At 51.9% G+C, this 21,303-nt stretch overlaps 1 protein-coding gene across 3 annotated transcripts in view; it reads right to left on the bottom strand.

Moving 5' to 3' along the window:
- Positions 1-693: 693 nt before the first annotated feature.
- ACAN (aggrecan) overlaps positions 694-21,303 on the bottom strand; it is a 62,279-nt gene continuing 41,669 nt past the window's right edge. For 2 of the 3 annotated variants that reach the window (XM_072737297.1, XM_072737298.1), the window contains exons 12-17: positions 14,975-19,036; positions 4,466-4,624; positions 4,017-4,099; positions 3,205-3,349; positions 2,208-2,390; positions 694-1,592 (exon numbers count right to left, since the gene is read on the bottom strand). In XM_072737297.1, coding sequence (XP_072593398.1) covers positions 1,516-1,592; positions 2,208-2,390; positions 3,205-3,349; positions 4,017-4,099; positions 4,466-4,624; positions 14,975-19,036 — 4,709 coding nt within the window. In that variant the 3' untranslated portion in view covers positions 694-1,515. Of the gene's footprint in view, positions 1,593-2,207; positions 2,391-3,204; positions 3,350-4,016; positions 4,100-4,465; positions 4,625-7,696; positions 7,811-14,974; positions 19,037-21,303 lie in introns of all 3 variants that reach the window. The other variant, XM_072737296.1, reaches the window with a different exon arrangement.

Raw genomic sequence — 21,303 nt, 5'->3', positions numbered from 1 at the left:
TCGTCGATAGCCTTCACCATTCTTGAGAGCAGGATGCCCAGACCTTCTTGCAAGTGGCCAGCGAACTAGCTAACCACAAATATGCATAAGCAAGATTCACTGTTCCCAGGCTGTCTGCAACTGTTTTGTGTTCCCTCTTATAAATCCTGATTTTGCCTCTCCTTTTTTTTTTAAAAAAAGATATTTATTTATTTATGAGAGGCAGGCTCCTTCCAGGGAGCCTGACATGGGACTTGATCCCAGGACCCCAGGATCCCGACGTGAACCAAAGGCAGATGCTCAACCACTGAGCCACCCAGGTGCCCCTTACCTCTGCTCTTGACTCACTGTACCAACCATTCCCTATATGAGCATGAGCTATCAAAGAACCAAACTATGCCAAGTAACCAGATGTCTCATTTGTCTTTTGACAATGTGCCAACTCATAAATCACACACAAAACCCATTGGCTGTTGCACACACACACACTCCATCAAATGCACAGGTACCTTCACAAAAATATGAAGTACAACATATTTGTACTGGTGTGACTGGTGTGACTGTTCCAGGCTTCATGAACAGAAAAGATTCACCTAGTTTGGGTCATTGGGTTGAAACACGTCCCAACTACCCCCCCATTCCTAAGAGCCCCTTCTGTAGACCTCAGATCCTGTTTGCCTTCTCTTTAAAAAAAGGGAAAAGAAAAGAAATAGATCTCTTCCAATGTCTTTATTATTATAATTATCATAATCTTCAGTTTTCAAAAATATAAATAGGTGCACGGAACTCTGGTGCCTGCACGGTCCCGGGGGTGTGGGGGAGGGGGGAGGGGCGGGGCGGCACTCCCCCAACCCAGCCCTGCCGGAGATGGACACCTGCTCAGGGTGGCAGACCTGGGTGAGTGGACACTGGAAGAGGGATCCTGGGAGGGAACCCGACCCCCACACAACGGAAGATCCCTCGATGGCTCTCTCCTGCCCCCTCACTCTGAGTGGAAGCCGCCCCCTCGCCCTCAGGCCTCTTCTTGACACAGATGGTGCCGCCCTCCTGGCTCCTCATCCAATACATTCAGCTGCGGTCAGGTTCCAGCTCCTCATGCCCCTTCCTCCCTCCTCCCTAACTCTTCCTGGAGTGAAAGAACCAACGATTGCACTGCTCTTGGATAAAGTCAGGAAACAAAAAATAATCTTCTTTATTTAACTTAACCCCTCCCCTTCTCCCCCTGTCCCTGCTCTGGTCCCTGGAAAGGCACAACGAGAGATTGGAGAAATGTCTCTAAACTCAGTCCATGGCTTACAATAGGTTTGCTTTGCTTTGGCATCGAGGAGGGAAAAATCAGATGCGGTTTTGGCGATTTGGGGGTGGGGGGTGGGGAGAGGTGGGTGCATACACAATGTGGGATTTGTTTTTTTTTTCCTTCTTTAATGGAATTCCTTATATGACAGAAAGCGGCAAGAAGAGGACACCATCCATGTGGGATGTCAGCCTGGCGGGGCTCCTGGGCTCAGCATCCTGGGTGCGTCCTGGAAGCTCCTCTCAGTGGGCTGTGCTGGGGTGGCTCCTCCATGGGGCCCGTGAGCTCCGCTTCTGTAGTCTGCGCTTGTAAGTGGAGGCTGGGGGGGAAGGGAGACCGCAAAATCTCAAATACTTGAAAGCTCCGAAGGAAGGAAGCATGGCAGTGGTGGGGGAGAGCAGCCTAACTTTCCCCACTTGTCCCTCCTCTGCTGGCTCCCCTCCCTGCAGAAACCATGGGTTCAAGTAGTAACCTGAGGCTTTACCCACTTTCTGGTTTTGATTTTTCTTTTCTTTCTTTTTTTTAAAGAGGATTTTATTTATTTACTTGACAGAGCACAAGCAGGGGGAGCAGGAGAGGGAGAAGCAGGCTCAGCAGGGAACCCGATGCGGTGGCTCCATCTCAGGACCCTGGGATCATGCCCCAAGCCAAAGCAGACACTTAAACGACTAAGCCACCCGGACATCCCTGGTTTTGATTTTTCTTGGCACCAGTTTGGGGTAAAAGGGGCTTTGAGTGTTGAAAAGGAAAGCAGACCAGCCGCTTTTTCCTTGTCCTCAGTGAAAGTGAGCCTGCCCTGAGGGCCGAGGGAGTGAGTGTGATGAGCCCAGGGGTAGTGCAGACAGCAGGTGTTCAGGACCCCTCCCTCCCAGAGGGTCATGGGATGGAATGCTGTGCCCAGCGAGGGGTGGGGGGTGGGGGTGGCAGTGCTCACGGTCTGTGCAGGTGATGCGAGGTTTTTCCCAGTGGCCGCTAGGCTGGCACCGGATGGTCGGCACATGCCGCTGGACGAAGCCCTCAGTGCACTGGTACCGTACCAACGAGTTGATCTCGTAGCGGTCCTTCTTCTGGCCGAAGGTCCTGGCGTGTTCCACCACAGGGGGGTCTCCGCAGGCCACTGAGGGGCACAAGCTCTTGAGAAAGGGCTCTGGGAGGGTCCTCCGAGATGACCCAGGCAAGTGATGAGCCCGTGTGCCCTCCTTTGGCTGTGATGAGACAGCCCAGAGCCCAAGGAAGGGGCACCGCACCTGGACACCTGGCCACGAGCCCTGGCCGCTGGCAAAGAGGCATTTTCATGCTGAACTAAAAGTCTGGAAACCACGGGTTCTGATGTCTGGGTTCCTCCATGATTTAGAGCAGCAGGGTGGGAATAAAAGGAGGGTCTTGAGGGGATGAGGGAAAGACAACAGGAAGGGTGAAAGGTGGGAAAGGGGGCAAGAGCCAGGCAGATTGGCTGTGACTTTATGAAAACATTGGGACAGAAGGAGGCCTGGGCAGGGTGCAAGGCCAGGAGAGGGAACAAGAGGGGCCTGTTCTACCAGCACCTCCATGTCCACAGACTCCAAGCTGGGGATCGGGACCTGACAACTGACACTCTAGGGGACCCCATAGAGAGGGGGGCTCCTCACCCAGAAAAGTCACTGTGGGTGACTTTCTGTGCTGGCACCCAGGGGAACTGTGTGTGTAGGGGCCTGTCTGTCCCCTAGCCTATGACCTTCACCCTCCCTAGGAGTGGGCGTGGCTTTTGCCATTGGCCCTGGGACGAGGGGACCCTGGGAGAGCCCCCTGCTCTCCCAGACCAGAGCCCTGCCTGCTGGGTGGGTGAGGGTACTTCCTCAGCCAGGACACCTGCCCCAGGTCCCACAGCAGGAGCCTAATGTCTTGACTCTGTGACTCTATCCGGGCAGGGCCCCTCTGGGGCAGTTGCTCACCTGTGCCCTTTTTACACGTGAAGGGCAGGTAGTAATTGCAAGGCACGTCATTCCACTCTCCCTTCTCGTGCCAGATCATCACCACGCAGTCCTCTCCGCTGACAAAGAAGTTGTCGGGCTGGTTGGGGCGCCAGTTCTCAAATTGCTGTGGGGGTGGGGGGTGGGGGCGAGGCAGGGGTGAGGATGCCGTAGGAGCTAGGCCGGGCCCCACCCTCTCAGTCCCTGATGGTGAGAGTCCATGCCCCTCCTCCTCCAGTCAGGCCAGCAGGGGCTGGTCTCATATGTTCCCTTGTTTGGATAGGACCCTGTGGTAGAGACATGGCTCCCAAGTCCAAACTGTCTCCCTAGGCTTCTCCCTCCTGCTGCGCCATGGGACAGAGTCCCCTTCCCCCACCCAAGACCCTGTTCCCATTCACCTCTTCCAGGAAGCCTTCCCTGACGTCCCCTGCTGATCTGCAGCATTTACTATGTGCACTGTCCCTTGGTGTCTATGTTGCTTTCTGTCTGCCTGCCTCCTTTAGTAGACAGAGTCCTCTGTGGGCAAGGAAGCCTTCGAAAGCCCCCATGTATCCCTTCTGGTGGTGTGTCTGCATTCCCTCATGGTCTTCCTCACCTCCCTCTTCCTTCATGCCAGGGTGCCCTCGACTGGCCCAGTCCTGGCAGAGATGACGGAGACACAGTCCCTGCACCCAGGGCTCCCAGACCGGCAGCTGCTCAGTGAGTGTATGTGGTCTGAATACACCTCTCTATGGCGATCGCTATTCCCCATCTCTGGGCCGCCAACTCCCCCCAGTGCCCCTGGCGGAACTCACCAAGGAGTGTCCATCTGACCAGCGGAAGTCCCCTTCAATGGTCCTGTCATTCAGGCCAATCCACTGGTAGTCTTGGGCATTGTCTAGAGAGAGGCATGGGTGTTGGGCATGGTGCTGGACCCCCTGAGGGGGTCTGAGAAACAAGCTCGAGAAGGCAGAGGGGATGGGGGCGGTGTCAGGAGGTGGGCAGGCTCCTAGGAGCATGCCACCTGCTTCTATGGCCTGACAAGGGTTTCAGCACACGCATGTCTGGAGTGTACTTCGGCCCACCATCCAAGCTGGCATGGCCTAGCGATAGGCACAGTGTTAGCCTGGGGCTTCGGGGTGTAGCCCTGGCTGTGAAAACCCCCTTCCTCCCTTTTTTGCACCTGCCACCACCCCCACCCCTGCAGCATCTCTGGATCCTGGTGAGGCCCTCTGCCCACAGACCCCTTGCCTCCCACACTCACTGTTGACAAACTCCTGTTCCTCAGGGGTGACGATGCTGCTCAGGTGTGACTGCTGCGCCCGACACCGGCTCTCCGCATCCACCCAGCTCTCACGGTCGGGGAAGTAGCGGTAACAGTGGCCCTGGAACTTGGTCCAGCCCTCCTCACACAGCTCCTGGTCTGCAACACAGGTCAGAGTCTTGAAGAGAGAGGTCCCGAGGCCAAATGGGGGTGTCTGGTGCGGCCAGTCTTATGCCGTTTCCAACATCCACCCTCCTTCAACGTCTGTCCTCAAAGGGAGAGGCCCATCTGGATGCGACTCAAATCAGAAGCCAGGAAGGCCTGGCCCTGGAGCCCCAGAGCCTCTGGGCACATTCCCTGATATCAGTGCCCCAGAGCTTTCCTCCTTGTTGACACCTGCTCTGTGGAGCTGGCAGGGTTCAGGAGGCCAGGAAAAATTAGTGGGAAGAGGGGAGGTGCTGAGATGAAGGCCAACATGGTTCAGGGCTCCCAGAGGACCTGGGAAGGGAGCTGTGTGTGTGTGTGGCGGGGGGGGGGGGGGGTAGTTTTGGTGTGTGTGTAAAGGTGGCAGCAGCAGGCAGCCCTGGGGGCATGAAATAGCACTTCGGGTAGGTGTAGAAGAGCAGAAATAAGTCTGCTTCGGGGCTAAAGAAGAGTCAGAGCTCTAAGTCTGTCCATCCGGGCTGGCTCTGGCAGGACACATGATGCCTCCCTTTTGGAGGATGAGGTAGCCAACCAGGTGTCCACGGCCTCAGCTTCTGATTTAACTTGTTGGTGGCAGATGAGCAGAGGGAGGAGCTTCTCTCCTCACAAACCTATCTGGGTTTACGGGTTCTGCATTTGGGAGAAGGGACTGGTTTGGAGCTCTTGGGCAGCCTGGAGGGACAGAGGCAGGGCAGGACCTGGATCCTTCAGGCTTGGGGGAGCCGTTAGGACGGTGTCTTCTCATCTCTGCCTTCAGTGACATCACGCTGGCAGCTGTAAAATGGCCCTGGTGGGAGTGTTAGAGCTCAGAAACTGGCAGATGCCACACATCAGGGCTCCCCCTTCCTCTTCAGGAGCTGGTTGTTAAACATCAGCCAGCATACCACTGGATGGAGGGGGCTCTGAGACCCTCTTTTCCTCCTTGCCCTGGGGCCTCCCAGGTGAGGGGCTGCTCCTCCTGCCTGGGGACCCGAGCGCAGGGCCTGAACCCCTCAGGCTGCGTAGAGCGTCCCTTACTGGGTGCCACTGATAGGCTGGCAGACCCAGGGAGGGAGGACCAGTACCTGATAGGAAGGAGGCTCAGTTGAAGGGGTGGATGCCTGGCAGGGTTGGAAGAGAGACACTTAGGGAAGGCAGAGACGGAGGACATGCAGAGGCCAGCAGCCCGAGGAGAAGAGGCCAAGCAGCAGGAGGGCTGAGGAAGAGGCCACTAATCCCCTGTGGCCAACACCTCCTCCAGGGAGCAAGGCAGAGGTCTGGAGAGAAGGTAGCAAGGCCTCAGAGGTAGCTCAGCACCTGAGGAGGCCAGAGACATCATTTCAGGGCTGACCATGCCAAGGGTTGGGCTGAGGAGGCCAACCTGGAGGGTTTAACTGCTCTGGGAGGGGCCAGGGCATGCAGGATGGGGGCTCTGGGGAAACAGGGGCAGCATTCCAGCCAGGCGGGAAGGTGCAGCAGGCCCAGAACCAAGCTTGAAACACCCGCCCGACCGAAATGGGAGAAGAGGTGGAGCTTTGCTTTGTTTAGCTGGGCACGTGACCCAGCACCCAGCTAGGCAGCACGAGCACCATCTCTGCGCGCTACCAGACCACAGAGCCCAGTGAGGGCCCTGCCTCCATGCCCGCAGAGCACCTCCTTTCCAGTCTGGCATCCAAGAGCTGTTGTCGTGCGGACATGCTAGACACTCCTCCTGGGGCAAATATTTTGGCATCCTGGGCAGAGATCCTTACGACTCTCACTCTCTCCCCAGCCAAGACCACGCCCAATTCCTTGCTGCCTTGGGATGGAGGTGGAGGGTGGGAGGCTGCAAGGAAGGAAGAGTGTCTAGGCCTTTTCTTCCAGAAGACTTATGGTCCTCCACCAGTCTGTAATCTTGGTAGTGCCTCCAAGGAACATGCAATACCCAAAACTGCCTCCCCGCCCTGCTTAGGGCCAAAGGGAGATTTCCCAGGAGTTTAATCTGCTTTCTGGAAGTTTCTGGGATATCCAACTTGACAGATCATAGGAAATGATTTCTCATTCTGCATGACTTATTGCTACTAGTAATGACAACCCTCATCTCCCCCTTCTGAGTTGGGATGACCCTGAGACCCAGGAGGATGGTAGGGGGAGACTAGAAAAGCACCAGAGGTGAGAGAGTTGGGGGGCTCCAGCTGGCTCTGGGACATTCCTGGTACACAGCTCCCTTGACAGAGCCTGGTTTGGGTACAGGAGCAAAGGCTGGCAAGGCCCAAGAGGGGAAACTCAGCCCCTTGTCCCCCCTGTGAGGCTCTGTTCTCCCTGGCCAGCCTTTTGGCACAAGAGTGGGGAAAAGGAAGCATGGGGTGGAATGGCACTGACATCACCTGTCACTGGTGATGAGCATAGGTTGACATGCAGCAGTCCCCACTCATGCATGAGTTGAGCATGCTGGTGACACGGGAGCTGTCAGGCAAACAAAACAGAGCTCCTGCCAGAGAACAAAGAGGTAGCATGGCCAGCATGGCCTGGTGGCACCCAAGGCCATGGAGGCACCACAAAGGTCCCATGGGCAATATGGCAGGCAGACACATGCTCACGACCCTGCTGGAAGATCTGCGGTGTCATCCGGAGAGAGAACCAATTACTCCCACCCATAGCTTCCTTCAAGACAAATGCACGAGATCAGCCTTGTCCTCTTATTCTGATGCATGCACCGACCTCAAGGTGGTATCAGCAGGTCTGGAAGCCCTGAAGAAGGTTAGTGTTTTAAAGATCCCCCAGAGCCCCACCTTCCAAAGTGTAGGCTTGGCCAGGCCTGCATGTCCAGCCCGCAATGTCTCTCCTGCGGTCAGATCAGCCAATGCCCCAGAGGAGGGTCTCCACAAGGACCAGCAAGAAGAGTGGGAGTGAGTGAGGCAGACTTCTCAGTTGAGGCCCTGGAATGGCTGTCTGGATGGACCGCGGGGGCCCCAGCCAGGGCCTAGAGCCTGTGGTTAGAAGGAAGGGTGATGGAGGAGGAGAGGGTGCAGCAGTTAGTAACATTAGCTGAAGCCGAGACGGCCGTACCGATCTCACACAGGTCCCCTCGGTAGCTGGGAAGGCATAAGCATGTGAAAGAGTCGATGGCGTCCACGCAGGTGGCTCCATTCAAACAAGGACTTGAGAGGCACTCGTCAATGTCTGCAAGAAACCAAGGGCCACTGTTAGGACTCTTGCCAGTAGCTCCTGCTTTGCAAGCATTGCAGGTGCTTTATGGGTGGCCAGCCCTGCTGCTCTCCAGAGCCCTGGGAGGGGTGGCTGGACTTCCTAAGAGCTGTTGCTGCTGCTGCTGCTGCCGCCATATTGGAGCACTGAGCCGAAGATTCAACAAGGCTTTTCTTAGATGTGTCTGATTCTTGACTGGCAAGCTTGGCGCACTGGGGCCAGGTTTCCCAGCAGGTGAAGTGAAGAGGTCTGGTGCTTCTGAAGGCAAATGCCCACTGTAAGAGTGAGCATGTAGGTCCTCCAAGATGCCTTCTCTTATGAATATTTCAAGAGGCCTTAGGGTTTCCACTGGCTCCGAATGTGAGCAAGGGATACTGGAAATCAAATTTTCTTTTCTTATCTTCCTCTGTAGTTATGAACCAAGGCAAGAGGGCAAGTCCATGAAGCACTAGAATGAATAAGCCTGAAGTGGTCTGGAGAGTATAAAACCATGAGAAAATGGCGGCATGGGATGTCTGCATGAGACTCATTCAATTCTTGGGGGTTGCAGACATCTTTGTCTTCAGTAAATCCTCGAGTATCTTAAAGATGAAGGCAGCATCATTCTCTTGGCAGGATGAAGAGAAACCAGCCCAACATTTCCCCATGCTCTTTCCAGCTTGGGGTCTTAGATCGTAGACATCTCCAGTGAGTCACAATTTCCAGAGAGCTCCATTCTGGCCAGTGGGAGACCAATATTTGGAGCTGGTGAGCCACTTAGTAAGTGGCCAGCCACCACACTGGGGTACAGGCAGGTCTCCATCAACCTCTTCTTCCCAGGAAGACTCTTCCTCCCTTCTGTTCTTCTGGCCCAAGATGTTCTTTCTAATCCAACTTCTTTGTGGGACTGCAATTGGTAAGCCATTGGCTTCTGCCCCAATTTTTATTCATCAGCCAAAGTGAGAAGTGAATTTCCTAATCCTGTCTTTCTGCCTCTTTCTGAGAAGCCAGAGACCTGGGGATCTTTTACTCTCTTCATGTTTGTACTACAAAGGCTCCTGCTGGTTTTCTCTGGGTTACTTTCCCTGGGAACATGATGAAAGGTATTGTGAAGCTCTTTTTCCCAGGAGATCAATAAGATTCTTCAATGAATGGGTGCCACTGGCTCATGGGGCATCATGATATATGGCTAAGCCTCAGTGTATGCAGCTGTGTTCATACAACCTTCAGGACCTGACATTGTCTATGGGTGTCCACGTGAGCAGCATCCTAAATATGTTGCAGGATTACTTCTTGCCTCTCAGAACAGCAGACTAGGCCTTAAAGTCAATCCCCTCTTAAGAAGGCAAAAGCACTTTCTTGTGGCTCCTTTTCGCCAGCTGGTGCATAGTAGATAGATGTCTTCTGGACCAGAGTTGGGTTTGGGCAGTGGGTGGCCTGAAAATCTCAAGTCCTCAGGTGTCTCTCTGTTCCCATGGAGTTCTTCATTTCAGCTCAGGGAGTGCGCACCATGGATTAGAGACCAACAGTTCCAAGGCTGGAACTGTTCCAAGCAAAACCAAAATGCATGGAGGAACTGATGCGAGTCCCAGCATGCACTTGGATTCCCAGCATGCACCAGGATTCCCAGCAGCAGCAGTAGCAGCAATAGGTCAGGCTGGTCGGCTGGGCAGAAGCTGGGGGCTGCTCTCCTGCTCCAGGAGAGACACTGTTCTCTCGCGTCCACTAGCATCCTCATGGGACATGGGAAGCACCGGGTGAGGGGGCATTAAGCAAATGTAGGCGCTAAAGCGGTTGTATAGAGCAGGGGACAGGAGTGGCCTGTGGGCACAAGAGCCAGGTGGTAACCCTGGCACCTCTGGACTGAAACTCAGGGAATCTGTTCCCAGGTTCAGAAGCTGTTTTGTGCAGGGCCTGGATTCACAGATGAGAAGGGGAGGAAGGGTCAACATGCTGAAGACCAGAGAGCCTGTGGGTGCCAGTAGGGCACTTTGGGGAGGCCTTCAACTGGAGGAAGGGGGCTGAGCATTCTGCATGGGGCTGTCTCCTGAGCTGCTCAGGCCTGCCAGGCCTCATCTCCTCTCCCTCCGACTGAAAGAGCCACTGCACCCTTGCAGTGCCCACCTCTTTCTGTGAAGGGCACCTGGGACATTGCTGGTCTACTGGAACCATGAGAGGAGTTGAGCTGGGCTTACCATAGAGTAGGGGGGACCCAGACAGGTGCCAGCAGGTGGGGGATGGGAAGGGCTTTGGGCAATGGGCAGACTGCAGGAAGGAAGAAAGGAAAGACAAAAACCCACTCTCTCACGAATCTTCCGTGAGCCAGATGCTATGACTCCCACACACTTCACCAGCCCAACAGCCCCGGGGCACAGATGCCATGGGCCGTAAGACAGGTAAGGAAACAAGTGGCCTGCCCATGCTGGTAGGGAGACAGACCGGAAGAATCAGGAGGAAAGAATCAGACATGGCCTAAAAGTTGGGCCTCTGTCCCCCATGGAGGGAGAGAGACACTGAAGTCTTGAATCTCGGGTGTCTCATTACCATTGAACCAGGGCTATGGGCTCCCCTTTCATCTCTGAGCAGGGACCCTGGCGAGTGTCGGCACTGTGAGTAATCTTCCTATTACTATAACCAAAAGGGGTGATTTGTTCCTGAACCAGATCTAACTTAAGGGAGAAAATAACTGAGAGCCTCCTGGTGAAAGCAAGGGGAATAAGATACTTCCAAATGATCACTTTGGCATCTGAATTGGAGAGCTCAGGCCTCCCCCTGACTAGGTCTTGCTGGGCTTTTGCTTATGTCAGAGCCTAGGACATTGGAGTGAGAATTTATTTGGCTCATAGAAAAGGCTGAAGGAAGAGTGACAGCAGGTACTTTGACTCAAATGACACCCAACTAAAAAGGTTGCCAATCATAAAGAGCATGATATGAAGGGTACTCAAGTTCAGTGCACAACCTGTGCAGTTGTATGTGGTGACCCTGGACATAACTTTCCTAGACAAAGATGAGAGAAAATCCCCTCAAGAAGCACAGAGACAATTTCTTAGCTCAGTGGATGTCCTAAACCCTGCAAAGACCTAGGATCAATCAGATGGACAGACCTGAGTAAATACATTTGCTTTCTGGTGTATCACAATGGACAGAAGGGTTATAAGAACATATTTATCAGTTCCAATTTGCTTTTAAAATAAACATCATCAAATTAAATAGTATGTTATAATTATACTATTAAGTCTTTTATATTCTTAAAGTTTGATCTTGAATGTAACTTTAATATCATGCTTCTTAAATTCAATGACAGTTGGCCTTCGAACAACATGGGTTTGTGTGTGGGTCTGCTTATATGCAGATTTTTTTATGCAGATTTTTTACAGTTTAGTATCATAAATGTATTTCCTCTTCCTTATGATTTTCTTTCTTTTTTTTTTTTAATTAAGTAAGCTCTATCTCCATTGTGAGGCTTGAACTCATGACCTGAGATCAAGAGTCTCATGTTCTACCGACTGAGCCAGTCAGACGCCCGTCCTTATGATTTTCTGAATAATGTTTTCTTGTCTCTAGCTTACTTTATTATAAGAATACAGTATATGATACATATAACTTACAAAATAAGTATTAATTGACTTTCTGTTATCACTCAGGCTTCTGGTCAACAGGTGGCTATTACTAGTTAAGTATTTGGGTAGTCAGAATTTATATGCAGGTTTTTGACTTTGCGGAGGCTGACACCCTTAACCCCCCAGGGCTGTTCAAGGGTGGACTATAGTTCCCTGTTCAAATCTGCCCATAGAATTTTCGGTTCTGTCGAGTCATAAAGGTGTGATTTGTATTTGTACTTATAACCCTGTATTTTCACTCCCTTTGAAAGTGTCCCCACCCCCCACCCCCACCTGCCCTGGGGGTAAGATTTCACTGAACCGTAAACCTCTCCACTCTAGGGGAAGAGACAGTGTCAGATCATAGGTCAGAGCCTCAAGCCTACAAAGTGAAGAATGGCAGTAAGATAGAAAAGAGGCTGAATTTTAAGTTCATGACTTTCTAACCCAGGAGTTTAGAGAATTCTACCCAGCACCACTGATTGCTGGAAAATTGGATGTGAGATGTGATTAGAAGAGAATGTCTCAACCTTAGCGGTGCATCAGAGTCACTGCGGTAGTTAACAAAAAATTTTTTAAAGGTTTTAAAAAATATACCAGTGTCAGAGTCCCTCTTCAGACCAATTGCATCGGGATAGGTCCAGGTGGGGCCCAGGTGTGGTGCTCGTTACAAGCACCCAGCTGATTCTAAGGAGCAATGAGGATTAAAACCTAAGAGCCAAGAAATGTCTCTGCAAATGTCAGCAACAGAGGTGGGGAGTATGCTGGTGCTTTTTAAGTGGATCAGAATAGGATAGCCCTGCTTTTTCAACCACTAAAAAAATCTGCTTTTCCTAAACATTGGAGTGAGAGAGGGGGAAGGGGAAGTAATCTTTATTAATGCGTCTTGGGGCCAGGTGCTGTACATAAATTGTTCTTAACCCATACAGCAGTTTCTAAGCCCTGGTTGCACACTGGACTCATCTGGGCAGCCTTAAAAACCCCCGTGCCATGGCCACAGGACCATTTCAATCAGAATCTTTGGAGTGAGACCCCAGGTATCAGGATATTCTTAAAGCTGAGAACCAGCACATGGACCCTATTACAAATGAGGTCCTGAGGGCTTGGCTAACCCCTACTTCTAGAACCTCTCTCTGTTCTGGTTGCCCTGAAGTTCACCTCCTGCGTTAAGACCAACACCTGAGAATATGTTCAAGAGGGAGCTTCTGATTTAGTTGAGCGTGTTGAACAAGTGAATGAAGACCCCAGTTCTGGATTTGACTCCAGAGGCGTCAGGAGCTAGGCAAATCCCTCAACTTTTCTGTGCCACAGTTTCAGATGGGGATAACTGCCAAGCTACCCACAGAGCTGTCTGGGAAGAAACAGCAGAGCCATTCCCCCTGCTGACTGAGGACTCGGAGCCTCACTTGCTGGAAAGCATACATAAGGTCAGACGCTGACCCCAGTGGAGGAAAAGAGTGAATCACAGTCACCCCCACTGCCTGTTTACATGGAGCATTTCCTGTGTAAGTGCCAAGTGTACAGCATATTTATATGATATAAGCATGTATTATTTTGCTCACATATATTTGCATATATTATTTACATATATATTAATTTGCATATATGTTAATATATACAAACACAAAATCTTTCTTTGTATATGATGTAATGGCTTTTGGAAGATAGCTGCCTGGCCCTATTTGTCTGGTGGCATCTGCCTTCCCCCAGGATTCGTGGCTCTGATTCTGCCTGTGTCATAGGAATGAAGCCCTTTTATGAACGATTCTGGGACAGAGGCTGGGGTGAGGGTGTGGGGGCAGTGCAGAGAGCTGCCCCCAAGCATATGAGCTTGGAGGTAACAGGGCATCAGTTCTCTTAAGGGTGGTGATCTGATGAGATGAAATGTCCTCATGGCCACAGGCCTCAAAGTGTTCAGGGAACACAGGTAGATCCTCATCATCTCTCATTCTGGGGGCCACCTCCAATTAGAGGACTTCCCAGACTCCTCACCTACCCCACAAGCTGTTTGACCCATGGCTAAGGACAGAGACCCCAGAGTGGTGGGTGCCAAGGGGCAGGGCACTTCAAAGTCACAGCTGACCCGCAGCCGTGAATCCTGGAGCTGCGGGTGGCAGCCACTGCCTGTCATTTCCTCCAGGGCAAGAAGGGGACCCAAATCTCACCCAGGTCCAAGCAGGGAGGGGGCTTTCCTGGAGAGGCTCTGCAGATGCAAGACCAGCCCCCCTCGGAGTTACCCTCCCAGGGCCTGTGAGGTAGGTACCACCCGCTCTACCTCATTTACGTCCTAGCTCCCCCACTTCTTGAAATTCACAAGTTTTGAATTTCAAAGGAAATTCAAGCATATTTGGCATTTGACTCATAGAATGACCATTGACTTAACACAAAATGAACTATTTCTCAGTTTAATTACTTGAACTTTGTTCTTCTAAAGTGCCATGTAGAATAGACTCTCTAGAGAGATGTGCCATGATTGTCCTGTGGCTTCTACACTGATGCATCACTCCTTCTCCGTCTGAGAAGCCTGGGCCTCATCTGCCTTTGGTCACCTCCTCCTTCTTGTGGCCCATTCTGAGGATAAAAGTCCTGTGCCCCTCCTTCCCCTGCCTGTCCCCCCATGGCCAATGAGGGGCTTACCTACATTGCAGTCCTGGCCAGTGTGGCCAGGGGGGCACAGACCTATGATGTGTCCCTTTATCTGCTGGCAGGTCCCGCATGGCTCCTTGGCAAAGGACCTAGTGAGGGCTGCAGCTCCCAGGGGGACGATGAGCATCAAGAACACAGACCTCGAGCTTGGGGTATAAGGCCCATGAAGCCTACGAGGCTGGCTCTGGGTGAGCATGTTTCTAGGGACTCTATTCCTCTTGAACACCTGGTCCTAGCATCTCACTGGTGTCGGGGGAGGCTCTCTAGACTGGGAAAGGTTTCTTGGCCTAGAGGGAGGTACAAGGGATCCCAAGGTAAAAAACAGAGGACAATCATCAGCTTCCTGTGCCTGGTGAGACAGGCTCTATGGTGCAGAGCAGTCACCTGTGCCAAGGTGGGGGTGAAGGCTAAAGTCAGGACCCCCAAATAATCCTTCAGAGTTCCTTAAATTGTGCAGGGTCTTAACCCTACATGAAGTCAATGTTTGGCATAGAGGTCACTAGGTTCATTCTCTCATCTCACACTCACTCCACGGGAAAGGAGTGTGAGTAGAATTTCTAGCACCATCTAAATAATCATCCTTCTCTCTCCCTGCACCAAGTACAGATACTTGGATTCACATATAAATGCTTTTGTGATGTTAGTCCACTGTAACAATAGTAATCACTTATCTCTAAGTGTGTGCTGTGTGTAAGGTGTGATACTAAGTGCTTGTTCCACATATATTTATATCCTGTTTAATATAAACAGGTCCCTGCTACTATTCCCATCTTACCGATGAGGCTCAGAGAGGTTAAGACACTTGCCCTGAGGCTGCACAGCTGGTCTGCGGTGGAGCTTGAATTTACACTGCCTCCCACTGCACTATAGCCTGAATGCCCCGAACACATTTAAAGGAAAGAAATCCTGACAGTACCTGGAATGGCTGGTGCTGACTCGTCTGTCCCTGATGGAGAAGTTGGGATGGAAGCATCATCTGTAGGGGAGGTGGCTGTTTCGGCTGTTTGGGTTTCCTCTCCTGAGTGCAAGGGGCTCGAGGCCTCGATTTCTAAACGCGCCTCTGCAGGGCGCTGGGTCTGCTGGATCCACTCAGACTCTGGGACGCTAGTGCTGATGACAACATCCAGCCCCGACGTGTGACCAGACAGGTCTCCACTGACTTCAATCCTGTCTCCAGATGCTGTTGGAATGGCTGAAGGCCAGCCCAACGCCTCTCGGCCCACATCATAGGATGTGGTTGGCTCCTCCTGGACTTCTGGGGTGGCCGAGCCCTCCCTGGGGCCTTCAGGAAAGGCTGAGGTGCCACCACTCACTCCCAAGCCTGAGGCTCCCTCCACATCGGCTTCAGGGAAGGTGGAGGTGGCTTCGCTTACATCAGGGGCACCAGAAACTCCTCCACTGGCCTCAGGGGCAGCAGACACCCCCACCGCACGCTCAGGAAAGTCAGATGTCTTGCTGCTGGATTCTGGGACTGATGACGCTTCCAGCCCAGACCCGGGGAACCCTGGTGTAGCTCCACTAATTTCCCCGGATGCAGAGGCTTCTCCACTGGACTCAAAAAGCTGAGGGGTGTGTGTCACAGGGGGTCTTTGGGCAAGTTCCTGGGAAACAGTTGGTTCAGTGACACCCTCCACGAACTCGGAAGTGATTAAAGTCACTTCTAAAAGTCCTGAGGCTTCCCCACTGGCGCTCATGGCTGTAGAGGGTTCTCCAGTGACATCCATGGTGCCAGAAAAGTCCCCACTAAAATATGGAGTACTTGATGGCTCTCCACTGGGCTCCACCAGCCCGGACTGCATCCCACTTAGGTCCAAAGATCCTGAATGGTCTCCAGACACGTCTGGTGCTCCAGAATGGGCACCACTGAGTTCCAAAATGCCTGAAGGCCCTTCTCCTGCTTCTTGGGCTGTCGGAGCCTGGGTTATAGATTCCACCAAAGTTCTGTCTACAAGAGATACAGTGGGGAAGCTGGATGGAAGTCCACTACCCTCATAGGTTCCCGAGGGCAGGCTGCTCCCAATCTCTGCTCCAGAGGATTCTCCACTGACCTCAGCAGCTCCACTTGGCAGGCCACTGAATTCTGGAAGCTGGGATGTCAACCCACTGGAGTCAGTTGCTCCAGAAGATTGTCCACTGACATCCATTGTCCCAGATGCGCCTGAGAGATCCACCTCCCCTGAAGGGAGTCCACTGAGTTCCACAGACCCTAAACCTTCTTCTTCTTTAAATGTAGTTGGGGTCACTTCGACGAAACTGGTGTCCACAAACGTAATGCCAGAAGATTCACCACTGCCACTCATGGTACTAGAAACCAGGTCAGGGATTCCAGAGGTTGTCCCACTGAACTCTGGCAACCCCGATGGCTGCCCGCTGATATCAGGGACCCCAGATGTTTCTCCACTCAGGTCAGTTATGCCAAATGGTTGACCACTGCCAGAAGGAACTCCAGAGGCTTCTCCACTGACATCTGGTTGTCCAGAGTACAGTCCACTAAGCTCAGTCACTCCAGATGTTTCCCCAGAAAACCCTGATGGCTGCCCACTGACCTCAAAAAGCCCAGATGTTCCCCCACTGATGTCAGGAAACCCTGATGGCTGTCCACTGACACCAAAGAACCCAGATGTTTCCCCACTCATATCAGGAGACCCAGATGCTTGGCCACTGAGTTCAGCTCCTGAAGGGAGTCCACTAACTGCCCCACTAATGTCCAGCTCGCTGACGGGCAGCCCAGATGTTTCTCCAGCACCACTGATACCAATAGTTCCCCTCCCTTCCAGTTCACTTGCAGAGGTGGTTGTGATCACTTCCACCAATGTGGTATCCACGAGGGAGATAGTTGGGAATCCAGAAGGAAGTCCACTAAAGTCAGGTAGGCCAGAGGATGGGCCACTCCCAAAGTCCACCCCTGAATACTCACCACTAAATCCAGAGGGGAGGCTACTTGCTTCTGGAGCTTGCCCACTTCCCAGAGTTCCAGAAGGTATTCTGCCAAAGTCCAAGGCTCCAGAAGCTGACCCAATCAAGTCTTCTTTTCCAGAGGGCAACCCACTGAGATCCTCAGCTCCAGAAGCAGAGGTCTCTAGACCCTCTCCTCCAGAAGAAAGTTCACTGAGATCCTCTACTCCAGAAGCAGAAGTCTCTGGATGACCCTCTACTCCAGAAGGCAATCCACTGAGGTCCTCTACTCCAGAGGCAGAAGTCTCTGGATGATCCTCTACTCCAGAGGAAGAGGTCTCTAGACCTTCTCTTCCAGAAGGCAGCCCACTGATGTCCCCTATACCAGAGGCAGAGGCTTCCGGACCTTCTCCAGAAGGCAACCCGCTGAGGTCCCCTACACCAGAGGTAGAGGTCTCTAGACCTTCTCTCCCAGAAGGCAACCCGCTGAGGTCCCCTACTCCAGAGGTAGAGGTCTCTAGACCTTCTCTCCCAGAAGACAACCCGCTGAGGTCCCCTACTCCAGAGGCAGAGGCTTCTGGACCTTCTCCAGAAGGTAATATGCTGAGGTCCTCTACTCCAGAGGCAAAGGCTTCTGGACCTTCTCCAGAAGGCAACCCACTGAGATCCCCTACACCAGAGGCAGAGGTCTCTAGACCTTCTCTTCCAGAAGGCAACCCGCTGAGCTCCCCTACTCCAGAGGCAGAGGCTTCTGGACCTTCTCCAGAAGGCAATCTGCTGAGGTCTTCTACTCCAGAGGCAGAGGCTTCCTGACCTTCTCCGGAAGACAACCCACTGAGGTCCCCTACACCAGAGGCAGAGGTCTCTAGACCTTCTCTTCCAGAAGGCAACCCACTAAGGTCCCCAACTCCAGAGGCAGAAGCTTCTGGACCCTCTCCAGAAGATAATCCACTGAGGTCCTCTACTCCAGAGGCAGAGACTTCTGGACCTTCTCCAGAAGGCAGCCTGCTGAGATCCCCAACTCCAGAGGTGGAGGCTTCTGGACCTTCTCCAGAAGGCAATCCACTGAGGTCCTCTACACCAGAGGTAGAGGTCTCTAGACCTTCTCTTCCAGAAGGAAGTCCACTGAGGTCTCCTACTCCAGAGGCAGAGGCTTCTGGACCTTCTCCAGAAGGCAACCCACTGAGGTCCCCAACTCCGGAGGCAGAAGCTTCTAGACCCTCTCCAGAAGGTAATCCACTGAGGTCCTCAACTCCAGAGGCAGAGACTTCTGGACCTTCTCCAGAAGGCAGCCTGCTGAGATCCTCAACTCCAGAGGTGGAGGCTTCTGGACCTTCTCCAGAAGGCAATCCACTGAGGTCCTCTACACCAGAGGTAGAGGTCTCTAGACCTTCTCTTCCAGAAGGAAATCCACTGAGGTCTCCTACTCCAGAGGCAGAGACCTCTGGACCTTCTCCAGAAGGCAGCCTGCTGAGGTCCCCAACTCCAGAGGCAGATGTTTCTGGACCCTCTCCAGAAGGCAATCCACTGAGGTCCTCAACTCCAGAGGCAGAGACTTCTAGACCTTCTCCAGAAGGCAACCCACTGAGATCCCCAACTCCAGAGGTAGAAGTCTCTAGACCTTCTCTTCCAGAAGGCAGCCCACTGAGGTCCTCGACTCCAGAGGCAGAGGTCTCTAGGCCCTCACCTTCTACTTTAGGAATGCTGGACAATGTAATTCTATCTTCATACCCTGAGGCCAGTCCACTTCCCACAGCAGAGGTGAGCCCACTGGAGTCAAGATCTTCAGAGGGCAGTCCACTTGCACTTTCCCCTGAGAGTTGCCCACTGGAGTCTGGATGTCCCGAAACTTCTCCACTGCCTGTGAAGTCACCACTGACTTCAGGTACCCCAGATGCCTCCCCAGAGCCTGGCAGCTCAGTCCCACTGGGCCCTGGGGGTGAAAGTGTGGACAACTCCTCCCAGGGGAATGGCTCCTCTGAGGGGGATGGCTCCTCTAAGACTGAGGGCACTTCCGTTCCTGAAGGGCCTTCTGTGCTCTCCTCTGTTGCTGTGCTGGTGGGAGGCCATGTTGGAGGGATCCCTGGAAGAAAGGAAGAAGATGAGATGTGTCTTTAGTAACTCTGCTCTCTTTTAAGCTCACTCATTCCTTCTACGGTAAAACTTTTCTTCAGAGGTATGCTCGGATATTTTCTGCTGGAACCCTGCACAGTGTCTGGGGAAGGAAGGAGGGAGGGGACCAGGAAACTGTGCTCTTTGAGACTCCAGGGGGCACCATCCACACAACCCATGCAAGTAGCAAGTAGCAGTCTGGTTCCCATGTAAAGTATTCAAGATCACCTCTCAAGTACCTCCACATGATCATCTCATTTGTCTAAACCCATGATTTTCAAAGTGTGGTCCCTGGACTGGCAACATCAGAATTACCAGCAACACCAGCATTACCTGGGAGCTTGACAGATAAAGCAAATTCTCAGACCCCATCCTAGTTCCACTGGGGTAGGGGCAGCATGTTGTCTTTTGTTTTTTAAATTTTTTTAAAGGTTTATTTATGAGAGAGAGAGAGAGAGAGAGAGAGAGAGAGAAATGCACATGTACAAGCAGAGAGAGGGGCAGAGAGAGGGAGACAAGCAGACCCCCTCTTGAGTGGGGAGCTGGATGCAGGGCTTGATTATAGGACCCCGAGGTCATGACCTGAGCTAAAATCAAGAGTCAGATGCTCAACCAACTAAGCCACTCAGGTACCCCCAGCATGTTGTCTTTTACGAAGTCCCTTTCCTACTTCCCCCATCCTGGAACCCTGACAATGCTGAGGCCCCTCCTGACTTTGAGAATCATTCATCCAAAGCCATCCCTCTGAGGCAGGGGAGGCCAGGTAGTGCTGTTTGGAAAAATATATGAACTTTTTCAATTCTGAGAGTGTTGTTACAGAGGATTTGGAAAACAGAGGGAAAAAGTCTCATCATTCTAAATAATCACAGTTGCACTATTTTCTTTCCATCTTGTTCCTTTGGCATTTAAAAATAACCTTGCTGGCTGAGGTGCCTGGGTGGCTCAGTCTGACTCTCGGTTTCAGCTCAGGCCATGATCTTAGGGTCATAAGATTGAGCCCCACGTTGGGATCCATGCTCAGAGTCTGTTTAAAATTCTCTCTCCCTTTGCCCCTCCCCCACTTCCCACACATTCTCTCTCTCAAGTAAATGAATAAATCTTAAAAAAAAATAACCCCACCTAGCTGGGATTGGACCTTGCATGTTCTTTGGGGCTTATTTCTCAGGTAGAGAACCTGAGACAAGCAGGTGCTAGTCCACTGGGCAGGCTCACAGCCTATTCTGGCTTAAAGGTAAATACTGGAAGTGGGTGGGGGGTTCAGGAGAGCAGTGGTGGCAGACAAGAGGATTTTAGGTGGAGATATATATATATCTGGTATATATATATATATATACCAGATATATATATATATATATATATATAGGTGGAGATATATATATATCTGGTATATATATATATATATATATATATATATAATACCAGAAACACTCTGGGATGGCCACTTACAATCATGATCTAACATTTCTCTTTTAAATACATTTAGGTTTCTTTTTAAAAGCAAGTCAATTTAAAGAAAGAGACATAGAATTAACAACAGTACAGATGGTTCCTGATATGGCCAAGGGTGATAGGGAACTGAAGCATGGAAAATATTTCTATGGGCCCGTTAGAGCCCCTTCCCATGGAAACTCCTACTAGTTGTTGCCAGGATCCTGTGCCAAGCCACAAACTCAAGCAAACAGGACTCGGTTGTGCTTGTCTTGCTGAGGGTGAGGAAGGTCACAGGCAGGTGTGGCTGCTGGGCTAGGTCTCTGGGTCAAATCCCACCTCACCTTCTGGCATGGAGAGACGGTGGGCTTTGCATTTCCGGCACCCAGAGGAGTGCCCAGGGTGGCTGAATTGCTTGGGAACAGTGCACTGAATGAGCAACTAGATAAAGTAGTGGAAAGCTCTGGTATACCATTTCTTCAAATGAACATGCCCCTGGGTGAGCTTTCTAGTAAGCACACACACATTATTGTGCATTGCTTTAATTCAGCCTTACCCAAACTGGGCCATATATGAATGTTCCATGGGGAAGAAAAAAGCCTTTGGTCAGATTCATTTGGAACACTTTGAATACATCAGCCCCTCTGCATTACAGCACATATTAGCGTATTAAAGGCACTGAGAAGGTCTGTAGTGAAGAAACCTGTTAATCTTTCTGTAAGCCAGCATGTCCCAAACCATATAACCACTAAACACTTTTTCTGACAAGGCTAGGGGACTGAAGCTTTCATCCCATCATGTCCCATTGCA

This window comes from Vulpes vulpes, chromosome 14 (assembly GCF_048418805.1).
Source record: "Vulpes vulpes isolate BD-2025 chromosome 14, VulVul3, whole genome shotgun sequence".
Classification (NCBI taxonomy): Eukaryota; Metazoa; Chordata; class Mammalia; order Carnivora; family Canidae; genus Vulpes; species Vulpes vulpes.
This window is presented reverse-complemented; position numbering and strand designations above follow the sequence as displayed.